The sequence below is a fragment of the Rhinatrema bivittatum genome, chromosome 10 (genome assembly GCF_901001135.1).
Source record: "Rhinatrema bivittatum chromosome 10, aRhiBiv1.1, whole genome shotgun sequence".
Classification (NCBI taxonomy): Eukaryota; Metazoa; Chordata; class Amphibia; order Gymnophiona; family Rhinatrematidae; genus Rhinatrema; species Rhinatrema bivittatum.
In genome coordinates, this window is record NC_042624.1 from 109520381 (window position 1) to 109535577 (window position 15197).

The following is a 15197-nucleotide window of genomic DNA, read 5'->3' on the forward strand; positions in this document are numbered from 1 at the left end:
GAATGGATTTTATTCCCATTGTAGGTTTGTGAAGGAGTGCACCGACGCCTCCCTCATTCTACCTTAAGGAGCCCGGTTCAGTGTTTCAACCCAGTCCTCCTTAAGGCAGAACGCCGCAAGGGATTCTGGGTGAAGGGAGGGTCCCTTCCTCCTATCATAAGGACCCCAGGCCTAGAAAGGCTTGAGAAGGCCCCAGGGAAGCTGGTAGGCCCTCAAGATGCACCCGGACGAGGGACCTTACCTGTTACAAGTCTCTGATCTTGATTCTTGTATCTTTGAAGCACTGTAAATAAATATCTGCACCATAACTAAGTTATTATATTCCTGAACTATTAATGCCCAAATATGCTGCAAGGCTATCCTGGAGCGCTGCCACTGATGTGAAACTCCCATTTAAGTACGTGAGAGCGATTCTGAAGTTTCAAAAAGAAAAGTTTTTTTGTACAACTGGAGGAAAAACGGAGCATTTGGGCTGCAACAAATCCTCCTCTTTCTCACATCGCATCTCAAACGAGATTGTAGCAACCATCCTCTGCTGTGAACCACTGGCTAACGTTTCCCTTTGATACAATGCTTGCAATAGGTCAGTGCTGCTTCTCCCACCAGGGGTGGCAGCCCCGGGCTTTGGCTACCCCTAACATCTACAATGTGCAAGCCCTTTTATCAGAGCCTTAAAGGCCGGATTTTCAAAGCTGCGTGCGCACGTGGACGCACCAGTTTTATAACATGCGCGTTGGATGGATTTACTGATTATCCTGGACCGAAGAAGATCAGCATTACCTAAATCCATTTTTTTTAAAATTGTTTTTATTGAAGAATACAAACAAGAAAAATAAAAAAAAGTCAACCTTACAGTACACAACTTTCAGGAACCTCATCATACGTTCAAGCCATCGGCATCGTCCCATTTTGTATTTTATCCCCTGCCTCCTTCAACAATCTCGCTCCACTCATGCCTCCCGCATTATTTGAATTACCCAACCTATAATCTTAAAAAAAAAAAAGGAATCCATAGAGATTTATATTCTGTCTTTACCTCCCAGCTTGATTTGTAGTAGCTCAAAGTGCGCTACCTGTGCCATCAGCTTATTTTAACAGTCAACAGATGGGCTTTCTTCAGACAGCCAAAACTTCTATTTTGCAATTAAAATTGCAATGCTTACAAACATCTGCTTTGATTTTGTTAATTTAGCCTCCTGCAATGAAGACACATCATTCAACGTGAGTGGCACGTGTGTCCAGGGGATTTGCTGTGTGGGAGTTGAGAGACTGTACGAATATAGGCCAGAGTACGGGATCCTTCCCATCCTTTGAACAATTAAAGGAGCACTGGGGAATTCCAGATGCAAACTAGACATCATTGTAATGCATGGAGTGCTTACTGTGGTTAATGCCTCAGCACAGGGATTTCTAAGGTTAAAGTTTCAGTTTGTTACAAGTTGGGAGGGGGGGAGAGAAATTAAAGATTGGCTGAGGTGTGGTCTATAGTCGCAGCAGAAGAGGTCACAGAGTCTGACACGGAATCGCTTTTGGAAAACCTGTATAAATTTACAGTCGGCTCACAATTGACAGAGGCAATTTGGAATTATGCACAGGGTTTAAATAACATGGGAAAGAGGGGCGAAGTTAAAACTGTGGACTTCGAGCGTACGTCTGAAATGTGAGAGATGGGTGCGGTCCTTTCTGCACTAAACTGACTGTTTTTGGGGGGGTCTCTGATTTTAACTTTCCTAAAACCCTTTCGGTTTCCTTCCTCAATTCCTCAGATTAAAAAAAATCAAACAAGCAAATGAATATGAATAAGTGAGTTTTTACAGAATGCTAGGTGACAGGTTTAGGCTAATGACTGTGCCACAAATTAATTAATCATAACGATCATGACTGTGTTTTGAAGACGTGCTGGTGGTGGCTGCTGTGTACAGGATAGAGCAAAACACACTTAATTGTTTTGTTTGACAGATGGCCGTGCTCAGATGTGAGCTTGAGGTCAAAATTTGCCAGTTTCATGAATTTTCCAGAAAACAAAATCCAAAAGCAGTCCTTCTAATGCATTGAGTAGATTTATAGGAACATGGCTTAACTTTCATGCTGGGCCTCATCTGGTGCTATTTCTTCACATGCCACATTCAGGACCCTCTGAGCTGGTTCAGCATGGACCCCACTCTTAAGACCACAAGCTCAGTTTCAAGAGATAGAAGGGGCTGAGACGCATGCACAGTCACAATCCATTCTTTTCAAGCCCCACGCAGAAGATTCTTCAGAGGTTGGGAGGGGAGGATATCCTTCAGGGTCCTGGGCGTTGTGTGGCAGTCACCAAGAGCATTGCAGCCGGTGTTTTCCAGCCAGCGTGCCTTCAGACCTGGTGTGCCGTGGAAAATTCACCACTGCCTGATGCTCAGCTCTCAGAACCTCGCAGCAATAAGAGAGACCAGTGGTGGCTCTTAGGTACGTAGCAGCTTCTTTCTGGAACGTGTGTAAATCATGCATGCCTCCTCTTCCTCTATGTGCTATATCCTCAGGCTGAGTGAGATGGGGAGAGCATGCAGTAAGCACTGGATGTGACGCTTCTTCTCAGTGTCGGGAGCAGTGGCAGCGGAGAAGCAGTGGCAGCTGCATGCAGCAGCCAAGGTACCTGCAATCACACCGAGTTCTCCCTAATCCCTAGGATTTCTCCACTCCTCTCCCTTAAGACTTTCAACTCAAAAAGCCACACTTCCCCCAGGGGTCTCTGTCTTATATAGGCACAGGACGCAACCATCGATGGATTCCTACGCTACGAACATGCAATGTTGGTAAAGTGGTACCTGCTCTGTTGGCTGTAATTGGCCCTGGCTCTTCCTCTCTCTCATCACATCACTGTGTCCTGGATAAAACGCTGCACCTAATCTGGAAGCCAGGTACTGGAGTACAGTAGCAGACAGTAAATGTGAAAATATACTCTTCCTCCAGCTCAGATCTGATTAACTACTTTGCGGTATCCTCTTTAATATCTATAACACGGAAACGTATGCTTTCTCAGTATTCCTAGCAAGTGAGAGAGGAACACGTGTGTACTCCCACATGCATTCACAGATGACCCCTGCTCATCCTCTCCTCCTGCTGTCTCTCCCCAGTAATGTCCATATTTTTCATCCTGCTCTGAACAGCCTTGTCCAGCTCTGCATTTCTCACCCTTATTTCTTCTCCTCTCTCTCTCTTTTTTCATTTATTCTTTTCAAATCTCGCTTATACACAAAATGAATCAAAGTCTGCTGCTTTTTGCACCTTGTGGAATAGACAGTTTAATGATGTTAAAATGGTGATGTTTCATTTCTGTAGTGTTACCTTGGTGCGGTTTATCGGCACTACCTATTGTGCACAGCTTCCTTCAAACTGCCTCTCTCAAAGCACAGGGAACTGTTGGAAGAGAGAAAAGGGGGTAATTATGGAGTAAAGGTACTAAGTTATATAACTTGGGAGTTTTAGCCTAATTTGAAGGAGATCCTGTTAGAGCACCAATTAATGCCTCAACACAATTTTCTCGATTGTCTTTTGAAAGCGAATTAATTTTCTGTAAAATATTAGTGCGTATATGACAGATATGCAAAGGTTGGTACCTGATGCAGCCTTTTTATTTTATTTTACAAAAGTGTGTCACTGCAAGATTACAGAAAAGGAAAAATAAAATCCTTTACTTGGTGCAGAGTCCTTAGCTGGTGGCGGATGGAAACCGAAATAGCTTTGCATGCTTTGAAGCGTCATCATGCTTTGTGATCAATTTTAGGATTGCGATTAGAGAGGTTTCTACTTCAAGTATAACCTGAATCAGGCAGAATGCGATTTGGTTTGAGTTTGACAAAATCTGTAGATTTAAAATTCCCTACACACCAAACGAATCTCAGGAACAATTAAAAAAAAAACCAAAAACCCACCCCAACATGTTTTTAAATCTCAGCAATCCAAAACTGTTTTTGAAGATGATCGGCTGGCAGATTTCTGCATCTCTGCTTCAGATTTTGCCAGCAGCTCGTCTGTCTCTGGGTAAAGAAGCTCCCCTGTCCCTCCTCATGGCTGCGCCACGTGGCTCAGTGCTGTGAGAAAAGGAGGGAGCTCCTCCTGCTGCAGCAACTTGCCAGCATCCCGCTGAAGCCCAAAATGGGAAGATCTGTGGGCGCTGACGTCCACCTTGTCAGACATGATGCCGCTAGCAGGACGGTGGCTGCCTGTCCTGAGGCAGGATGCAGAGTTAGAAAATGTTCTGATCGGAGGGACCGGGGAGGGGTCAAGGGTTTGGCCACAGGATCGGTCACCGGTTCAGATCTGACTCTGCTCAGGACTGTCTGAAAGCTGTTGGTGGTCTCTTTCCAGTTCCTAAAACCCCATCACGTTTTGGCAGCCATTGGCACCACTGTTGGCAAGCTCAGCAGTGAGGGCAAAGGCTGCACAGACCCGGAGGCTGAATTACCGTTCTCATCTCTAGCAGGTGTGGCCCATGCGGAGCAGGGCTGAGGCAGCCTGGGCGGGGGAGTGCTGTGCCTGTCCTGGGGATAAATGGAGGACTTTGGGTTCCAGGGATGATCCAGCAGCACTAAATTCACTACCAACATTTTAAAAGGCACTTCTTGATAAGGAGCAAGCCATCGGGCTTAGACGGAGGTGACGATGTGAATTAGATATTTCACATCACAGCCCAACAACGAGTCTTTTGTATCTAAAGGAGTGACCTTACAGTGACCATAACTCTGCTCTGTGACTGTGACTTTCAGTGGCAGCTTGCGTGTAGGTGCAAAACTGAGATCGCACAACGAAGAATGAAATAAGGGAAAGGAGGAAGGGAGGAGGCAATGGAGGGAGAAAAATACTGGGTGGTGAGAGGGCAGGTGGAGGGAACAATGAGATTAGGGCTTATCCCACCACCACCTTTTTGACCCACAACTGACCTACTGGTAATTTTACCCAGGAATGGGCGGCAGATTTGCATCCCCAGCAGTTGTAATTGTGATTGTCTCTAACTTCAGGTTTCTGTGGAGCTCAGTTGAATGTCCTCTCTTTTTTTTCAGCGAAGAAAACCTGCGCAGAGACAGACTTCACCTGCAGCAACGGACACTGCATCCCCGTGCGGTGGAAATGCGATGGAGAAGAGGAGTGCCCGGATGGATCGGATGAATCGGAAGCTGCGTGCAGTAAGTCGTGCCTAATGGCGTCCTGATAACGGAGTGAACGGGCTGCGAGGACGGAGAGAGACGGGGCTGGGCGTGCAGTAGCTCTCTGCCAACGTCCTCGCAGCCGAGGTTGCATGCCCAGGAGAAATGACGGTGCACGCCTGGCTAACCTACCAGCTTGCTTGATACTATTAAGCCCTGAAACAAGAGACCCTTACTGCTGCATCGCATGGGTTAGCTTGAAAATGTCAACCGGTACAGTCGGGCCGGGCACTCGGCAGCAGATGGGCCAGGGCTGGGAGGTAGCGTTCATAGACCCTGTGGTGAGGGAAACCCAAAGGAGCAGGAGGAAACTGCTGACGCTCCCCTATTCCCCTCCTCTACCCTCACAAAAGTCTCTTTATCTATGCCCTTCTCCTCCCAGCTCCACGCTTTCCACCTTGCTGCACTGTAGACCCGGAAGAGAGTTCCTGAGTTGGTGCGTCCATGCTCCCTCTCTGCCCATACTCATATCCAGTTTAGAAACTCCTTTGTGAAACTGCTTTTAAATTCTAGCCGCTTCCCATAGGGCGCTTGTTTGTCCTGACTAGATTGTGGGCACCATGGCACAGGGACTGTCTTATGTGTATCTTCTCACTTCCTTTATCTCATCTTTACCTGAGCACACAGATACTTGCTGTATCTCGCATGGATAGGCATAGTTACATAGTTAATCCACCCAGAATAAAGTTTCTCCAAAGGACAAGCAGGAATGGTGGTCCTCGCACATAGGTGACATCATCAGATGGAGCCCAGCATGGAACTTTGACACTGAAACTTCTAGAAGCTTTGAGCATTCCCCACTGAGCATGTGCAGTACTGGCCACTCCCCTGCATACCATACAGGACACCTAGGTCTCATCCTCCGCAGAGCCTGCAGGTCATGGTTCATCTCTCTCTCTCTCTCTCTCTCTCATAGCTGCTGTGGTGAAAGTTTCTGGAGCCACAGGAGCTATTGTTACAGTCTTGTGGGTGGTTTTTAACCCTCTAGCCCACCTAGGCAGGTTTTTTCTGTTCAGTTTAAATTTCTTTTATTTTTCTGTCAACTGCATGATGTACCAGTTCTAGTGCTCCCAGGCAGCTCCAATTGGTTTTTGCCTACCCTTTGAATCATTTATTCAACTTGTTTATATTTTGTCTAATTCCTTGGCTGTAGCTTAGATTCTGCCCCCTGTGTGGCTGATTTTAGATGTGCACTTTGCTTGGGGGAATATCACACGGCCTAATTTTAAAAGGACAGCGCGCCCCAATATCGGGAGATATGGGCATGGCGGGGCATTTTCAAAGCACCACAGCCACACACGTATCTCCCGGTACGCGCGGAAGAACCCGATGTGAAGCTGGGGGAGGGCCGGGAGCAGGGTCTGGGTGGGGCATGGGCGGGCTGGGAGAGACGCATTAGGTGCTGTCCTGCTGAAGCGTGTGCTGGCCACTGGCCAGCCCGTGCAACTTATCTGCTCTCCGGAGCAGTACTAAGTTTTGAAATAAAAAAAAAACATAGTTAGAGGGGTTTTAGGGGTCGGGGAGGATAGGGGAAAAGGCAGGCAGGGTAGGTAGGGGTTTAGGAAGTTCCTTCCCAGACCTCTCCTTTATTGGAAAAGATTCGCAAAGCTGCGGCACGGAATTCTCTTCTCACGTTCATATCTCACTTCCGTTTTCGGCAGGGACTCCCGACGTAACAGTAGTGTTGGCCAGTTTTTCCCTACAGAGTCTCTTTAGGTGTAGAACCCAATTCCATACCTCTTAGAGCCCATCATTTTTGTTCCAGACTGCCAGAAAAAAAAAACAAACAACCTCCAGAAAATGTTAGGATGGCCTCTGGCCCCCGAAAGCAGTCTTGCCCGTTGTGGTCACTGTTTTGCGTTTTGGGGCAGCTTGTAGCCATGGGATTCCCCGTGTGCGAGAGCTGCCATCTTGCTTGTCCTTGGAGAGAAAGTGGAGCTAATTTCCTGTAACGGGTTCTCTCCAAGGTCAGCAGGGATTGGATGTCTGTCCTCGCAGAACCCTCCCGCCTCCCACTGCATTTGGTTTCTCCGACTGTTAGCTTTATTGTGGGCAGGGGCTCTGCATGGGATTAAGGGGACATGACCAGCTTCTAGGAGCTTCGATGTCCAAGTTCAGTGCCTGGCTCCATATGTGAGGATGTCATCTTGCCCCCTGCTACTGGTAAGTAAAATTCCACTTTAGCACTGGAGGTAGCAAACGATACGATGAGGCGCAAGACCTTCCTTCTTTCTTTCTTTCTTTCTTTCATTCTACCCTCAGAGAAAACGAGTCGCTTCTACGTTCCCTTTCTTTTGGGAGTCCTAGCATTACAAGATCATTTAATACTTGGGACTACCCTGCCAAACAAACTTGGGCGTTTACCAATAATTTAGAATGCTGATTATATTCACAACTACTATTGATTATTTCTGTAGCACTACAAGACGTACGCAGCACTGTATAGGCCCACGAATGAGAGTCCCTGCTCCCTGGAGCTTACAATCTAGTCAAGACACGTAAGAAACCTTTTTTTTTTTTTTTAGCTTATTGAAATGGCAGAATCACGAAGGCCCTGATCAGGGTTTAAGTTTTAAAAGGAGCCTCAAAAAGGGGGATCTTTAGGCAGGATTTGAATATTTAGTAAGCCCTGACTCAGGGGGACTTTTTTTCATTTGCAGAAACATCTTTAGAGTATTGTGTGCCACTGAAGAAGGTGTTTATCAAATTGAGAGGGGGAGAATAGTCACATGGAAGAAATCGCGCAGAAAGTGTCAGGATGCGTCTTTAACATATTCCCAGAGATAAGAGGATTACACTGGAGTGGAGCCAAGTGGGAACGTTACAATTAAACACATTTCACATTTTGAAACATACACGTTTCTTACTGGGTAATTAACCTACGTGGACTCTACAGAAACTCTGCCCCGTATGTTTGCTATATGCAGCCCTCATTAAGCACCGTACAGCTGTACTTAAGAAATAAAATAATAGCATCATACGGAGACGCTTACCCTGCCACCCAGAGGTCATAAGAATGTGTTTGAGACATTTCTGGATGTTGCCCACTCAGTGTTTTCTCTCTCTGTTGCTCTGTTTGCTTTTCCAGAGACGCCAGACATTAGATGGGGCACCACCCTCATTGTATGTAAATCTGTCTCCTGCATATTCATTGTGGCTATCCTGTTGGTGACTCTCAAGGGCCCGGAGTTGGCCACCCTTGAAGTAGTCTATCTTCTGCCTATAAATATCCTCTCCTCCCTCCCCATCCCTCCAGAAATCAGTTTTCACTGACCAGGAGCACAGTTCAGAGCAAGGTCTGTAGAAGTTCTTTGCTCCTTCAGTTAACCCAAACCATCCCCCAAGGGGTCCAGTCCTGCCACACAGCAGCCGGCCCAGGAGCTGACTGCCGCTCTCATTCCATGGCTTCAGTTGCTAACGCGTTGGTTGTTCTGATGCCCCCGAGGTGAAATGCAAGAACCAGAGCGAGAGTGGAAGCCTTTCTGCTCCTGCTGGATGATGCCCAGAGTATAAAAATGCTTTTTATTGAGCAGCGAGCCTCAGGGTAGATGAGGAATGCATCAAACAGAATGGCAGAGTAAGTAGGAGCCGGGAGTGGGGGGAGTTATTTGTTTAAGCTAAGACGGTGTCGTCATTTCACAAACGAGAAAAATGGTCTCCTGATTCCTGTGTTGATTTTCTCGAGGGAGGAACGAGTCGCCAGCATGCGTTAATATTAAAGCAGAAGAGCTCTGAAGCCTAGCGTGGTCCTCTTGTTTGGCTGCTCCGCAAAGAGCCGACTGAATATTGATTGCTGGGCCATCTCCTTCAGTGAACCTCTGCTACCACCTCTAGGGGGGCAAAACTGTGGCCTTAAAACACTTTGTACTGTTAACGCAACATTTGGATTTTGCTTCTTTAACTTCTGAGTGGAATAATATGTTGCTCTGTTTTTATTTTGGGGGTTTTTTCAACCACTGCTAACCAAACCTTTACTTGAAAAAGAGACTTAAATAGTTAAGCCACAGTCATCATGCTAATTAGTTTTGAAAATCTGAATTTCGAGCCAGCACAGAAGCTAGCGGAAGCCCTAGTATGATACCTTGGCATCACACTTGCAGATTCGTTTCAAGTTGTGATCAATCCATGCAGAGCAGCAGCAGCAGCAGCCAGTGACCAGACTGCTGAAACCTGTTCTAATGGCTGGCAGATGGCTACATCTCTCTGGGATCTCTCCCTTCCCTGCTTTTGTTTCTGATCCAGATGCAGTTGGCATTGATCTGTGTTGCCCAGCAGTGCCTGTAGGGCCCAGGAAGACCATTCTCTCTCTTTCATGGGAACAGTGCTTATTTTCTGCTGCCTTCTAGCAGAATCCTCGTGGCTGGGTGGCGTGGAGGGGTAGCTGAGATTTCGCACTGCCAACCAGGATCGAAACGCTTGTTGAAATCAATGCGTATGAGACAGCTCACATAATTAGTCAGCTCTGTTACAGCAAATCGTGGCGCGTGCTCCGTGTCCTTTTCAGCCTGTACCGCGTCGTGTCCCCTTTCTGCCTCGGCGTCCCCCCCCCCCCCATCCATCCATAACTTCACAGGGGCTCTGAGCAACCTCTCTCCCTCTTGCTTTGTTTTGCATCACTTAGCAATTGCATTATTTCAACCACCCTACCTAATTTTGCCCAGTGAAGGGAATGCACCATACATAAATGCTCTTGTTCCTCGTCTGCCTGCTTCGTTGGCAGCGCGGCAGCTGGCTGTTTGCTCTCCCGTGGATGGGAGGTGTTGGAGGTTAGAGGCAGACAAGCCGCCCCTGCCTCGGCTACTTTTCCTCTCTGCCTTGTTGGGTGAGCCAAGTGCTCCCGGTTCTTCACCGATTTGACAGGGAGGAGGCAGGACTGCCTTTCTCTTCCTTGGGTCCCTTCATTGGGCTAGGGGAGGAAGATAAAGCAAACTGCCCCGCTCACTCCCGACTTGGGCTGGTAGGGGCAGGAGGGCCGCTTCCTCCAGGGCTTGCACCAGGGCAGTCTGCATGCCCTCAAGGTCGAGAACCTCTGTGATGGGTCCTCGTTTCCAGCTAGGATTTGTCTTTTTCCCTGTGGTAAAAGGTCGATCAAAGATGAGGCTCATCTCCGTTGTTTCTACGTATTCCGTAGCAAAAGAGACTGAATTCAGCTATTAATTCACAAACAAATACCTTGGGTTGCTGTCCACGATTAAGCTCTGATGGCCTGAGCCTGTTGGTTTCAAAACAAAACTAAAACCTACTTTAAAAAAAGGATAATTGAATGTTGCGTATTTTGTTTTGGGGATTTTCGCTGCTTATTGGCTATGTCTGATTTATGGCCAGTAAATGTTTGCTGTTGTCCTCACTGCATGCGACAGACAGCCTGTGACTTTAGATACTTGAATCTTTAACCAAGTATTGATTTTTCTGAAATGAGGTGTTCTAGCAGTGGCAGTATGTTTTTTTTTAATTTCATTCTTTTTTTTTTTTTTTTCATGTACTGTTATCAGGATTACTCAGAACTTTACTGTATGCACCCAAAATATTCTAATCTGTGCACATTCCAAATAAAATGTATAGCACCTTCTTATAGTAGGACTGCAGTCAAGCAGAGGAAATAAAGCATAACTAGATCCTGGTAAAAAGCAGAGAGGAACAGTAGTACCACACGCTGCACGGCTGCCAGAACGCACTGGCCTTGTCCCCGCGGTTTTGAGAAGGCTAACATAGACCTTTTGAAGTCCCAAGATGCAGCCAGGAGATACTTTCAGCCTATGTGTGGTGCCAAGGCAGCTAAAGTAGATCACTGAGCTAAGGAAGCAACACTCCTCACCGAGTTTGCAGAAGTACATGGTTTCATGCTAGAGGGTTGCAGGTTCAATCCCTGAGATCCCCAACTGGGAATAGACTGTGTCGCTATGGAGTGCTCCAACAAATGCTGAAACCTTTATATTTGTAACTCTGTTGGCTTTTTATGAATTTGTTTGGATACCATGGTGCAGTAATCTGGTTGTGTTTGACTCTTCATGAAAGGATGGAAAAGATATTTGTCCACAAGGGCCACTTATCCCCCCACCATGGACCTTCTCTCTCCTTTCCCATCCCGGGTCTTCTCTCTCTATATCCCCTCTTCCTAACCAGGTCTTCATTCTATCTCTCTTCTCCCACCTCCACCCCAGCCAAAACCTTCTCTCTCTCCCCCCTCATGAACCGTCTCCCTTTCTTCCATGGACTTTCTCCCTTTCTCTATATATTCCCTCTCTTGTTCTCTCTCTCGCTCCTTAAAAACATAAGAAATTGCCTTATTCGGTCAGACCGAGGGATCCATCAAGCCCAGTATCCGTTTTCCAACAGTGGACAATCCAGTCTACAAGTACCCAAACATTAAATAAACCCCATGTTCTCCTAGGACAAGCAGGGTGACATCATCAGATGGAGCCCGACATGGAAAACTTCTAAAATCTTTGACTGGCACACTGAGCGTGCCCCTATCCACGCATCCATGCAGGGTCTCTCTTCAGTCTCTTCTTTTCTGCAGAGCTAATGCCTCAAGGTGGTGGAGCCCGTACTCTGTTTTGTAGGAAAAAGTTCCATAAAGTACGTTTTTTGCTCCATGTTGGGTCTCTCTCCGGTTCCCTGTCGGTTTTTCTCGTTAGTCAGTTTTTCCTCTCCTTCGGTGGCTGCCGGTCGTCAGGCCCTTGTGGCCTTCGGTGCACCTCATGGCGGTGTTGGGCTTCCATCGGTGCCCCTGGACCTTGTCCTTAACAGATCCTCACAAAGTGTGCGTTCTGTGCCTGGGGGCACTGCACAACGTATGAGGCTGCGATCTGTGCGCGCAGATGACTCCAAAGGGCCGTCGGGCCAGGCTGGATAAGTTGGAGAAGGTTTTTGGTTCGGGTAAGTCTGACCCCCTCCATCCCAGCATCGATGCCCAAGGACCTTTCATAATCGACCCTTCGGTGGCCACTCCTTCCCCGAGACCTTCGGGGGAGAAAGACTCTGGGGATCGACCTGCATCGGTCTCCACAAAGTCATCTGTCTCCTCAAAGTCACGGAGCGCACTGTTAACCTGCTATTGGACGCGCGTTTTCCCTTACCCCTTATTCAGTAAGGGGAGGAAAACGTGCGTCCAACCCGCGGCACTTAATAGCGCCCTCAACATGCAAATGCATGTTGAGGGCCCTATTAGGTATTCCCGCGCGATTCAGAAATTAGCGTCGACCTTTGAGTAGGCGCTAATTTCTGAAAGTAAAATGTGTGGCTTGGCTGCACATTTTACTTACTGAATCGCGCGGGAATACCTAATAGGCCCTCAACATGCATTTGCATGTTGAGGGCGCTATTAATATCATGGCGATATTAAGTCGGAAAAAAAAATTTTGAAGTCGGCCCGCGGCTGTCGGGTCGAAAACCGGACGCTCAATTTTGCCGGCGTCCAGTTTCTGAGTCCGTGACTGTCAGGGGGCTCGAGAACTGACGCTGGCAAAATTAAGTGTCGGCTGTCAAAACCGCTGACAGCCGCCGCTCCGGGCCAGGGCCTCATTTAAATACTGAATTGCGCACACAGGCGGGTGGCCTGTACACGCACCGGGAGAGCGGGCATTCGTCAGCTCTCCCGCGGACTTTACTGAATCGGCCCATTAATGAGCAATAGGGCTGAAAAAAGATAAATGCTAAATTCTTATGATCAGTTATCAATAGCCCGGGATGCCTCTACACTGATAAACGAATTGCTTTAATATTTAACAAGTTAAAATGTAATCAATGGTTTTGGTTTTTTGCCTTGTCTGTCTGGTGTCTACTTCCCCAATGTCCAAGGGCTTTTACTTCTGTGTGCACCAGACAAATGACTGTCTCTTGCAAGTCATAAATTCTTACAACTGCTTTTCTGCCTCTGCCCTAAAATAGTTTACTTGATTTTTTTTTTCCTTAGCTATTTGTAAGACCTTCAGAGAATAAAAAAAAAAACCCAGAAACAAAGAGAGAATACTGATGAGCCATGAGCTTAAGGCATGGCACAAAGTGACAGATCTAACCTGGAGTGCACGCGTGTACCCAGACAAAAAAAACCAAACAGCATGCATTTACCGCTGACCTGCCCCACCACTGGGCCTGTGAAGCTCTTCCAGTGAACTGCAGAAATGAAAAGTTAAATGCAGAATTTAAATGCAGTGGGATGTTAGGCCTGCCGGGATCGCTTAAACCAACTGTAGGTTCTTAAAGACACTTCCAGGATTCATGTGCAGTGAGCAGCAGTGCAAAGTCTGCAGCGCTACAGCTTGGACAGTTCTGCACAAAGAAAGCAGCTCGTTTAATTTCAGAAACTTGCCCAGCAAGATAATTTAGCACCTTGAATCCCTGTCCAAAGGTCCATCTAGAGGAGAATAAGTAGCTCCTCTTATGCTGGACCCTGCAGCGAGCGAGAAGACAGACGAAAGCTTTCAGGCGTTGGAGGGGGCATAAAAACTGCAGAAGCCCCGGGGCTTTTCCAAGCTGACTGCCCCCTTCCACTGGGGTGCGAGCAAAGATCATCCGAAAATGACGAGCGACGTTTCGTGGTGGGCGACAATGAGCTGCTCTGTGAAAGGAGTGCGATTCGGTGAGGCAGAGGAGGGTCCGAGACCCAGAGGTCACACAGGGATTCTCGTCTCTCTCAGCCTTTGCTCTTAAATCATATCATGCTCGTATTGCAGTCAGTAGGAGCTGCTGCTTTAACTTAGAAATTAAACTGTGATTTTTAGGTCTTCCACAGATGTGATTGATTCCTGGCAACTGGGATATTTCTTTGAGCAAAGTGAAGCAGTGTTTGTGTTTCCACTGAAGCTTTGCTGTGTGGATTTATCTTCTGGATATCTGTCCAAAATGAAAATCGCACTAGTTAGGAAGCAAAAGCGCACTGCGGTCTGTTTTCCAGCAAAAAAAAACTCCTTTTCATTTCATCCCATGATTCTGGATCGTCTGTAGAATTGATTTGGGGTGGGGACTGTTACTGAGGCTCTCTGGAAAATTGTTAATAAGGTTAATAAAGCTTCAGATCTGAAGGAATGTTTTTCGTAGCTGCATACAGAAAGGGATCGTTGGCAATGAAACCAAATCCAGGTGAGAAAATGTGTGGGATTGTAGGATCCGGGCGTCCCTACGTTCTGCCGCTTCTATATCTCTAAGGATTCATGCAGAAGTGCAATTTAGAGTCATTTTGACAGGGGTAAGAAAGAGAACACGATTTGGTACATCTGGTCCGGGGGTAAAACATTATGAGATGCATGCAGCTGCGTCCAGCGGGGGAGGGGATGGTCCTATGCATGATAGCAGCGGAAGGGGAGGACAGAACCATTTTAAAAACTCTTACCCGAGATGAAGAGGGCAAAGGAAGGCACTGGATAAAGCCATGTGCTCCAGGTTGCATAAAAATGGGGCTGCCTGCAGCTCAGACGGCAGCGCTGTGTGCTGTGGTGTGGGGGCTCGGCCCTTGGGGCCAGGGAGTCCTGGCTGTGCCGTGGAGGCGGCTTGCTCAGGCCTGAGGAGGCAAGGAAGATGGCTGCCATTACTGTGGCGGCTCCTGGGAGGTGGGGGGTTTCCCATGCCGTGTTAAAGGATTGACGTGCATGGTGTAGACCAGGGGTTCCCAAACTTTTGGGGAGCGTGGACCCCTCTTTTCAAGTTCCAACGTTTTCACGGACCCCCACAAGCTTCTCTCGTTTTTACCTGCAGTTTTACCTGCTGAATATAGAAATAATTATATGCACACCAGACTCATGCATAATATATAAAAGTTATTAAATAATGCTTACTGATATAAAAACAGGATAGATCTAACTGCAAAGCAAGGCAGTACATGTGGAAGAATGTCCTCGTATTCAGTAACTTATGTAGTAAGTACAGGTACCCACAGAGCTGGATCTGGAGCGACTGGGGGAATGGACTGGTGGAGGAGGACGGGGAGCAAGAGCGACACTCCCTCTCCCACATAAACATGCTCTCCCACACACAAACACATAGGCTCTCTCACACACAAACACACAGGCTCTCTCA

The 15197-nt window shown here is 47.3% G+C and overlaps 1 protein-coding gene across 2 annotated transcripts in view; it reads left to right on the top strand.

Annotated features, from left to right (window-relative positions):
- LRP8 (LDL receptor related protein 8) overlaps positions 1-15197 on the top strand; it is a 320100-nt gene that overhangs the window by 186946 nt on the left and 117957 nt on the right. For both annotated transcript variants that reach the window (XM_029618330.1, XM_029618331.1), the window contains exon 3: positions 5040-5162. In XM_029618330.1, the coding sequence (XP_029474190.1) occupies positions 5040-5162 (123 nt within the window). The remainder of the gene's footprint in view (positions 1-5039; positions 5163-15197) is intronic.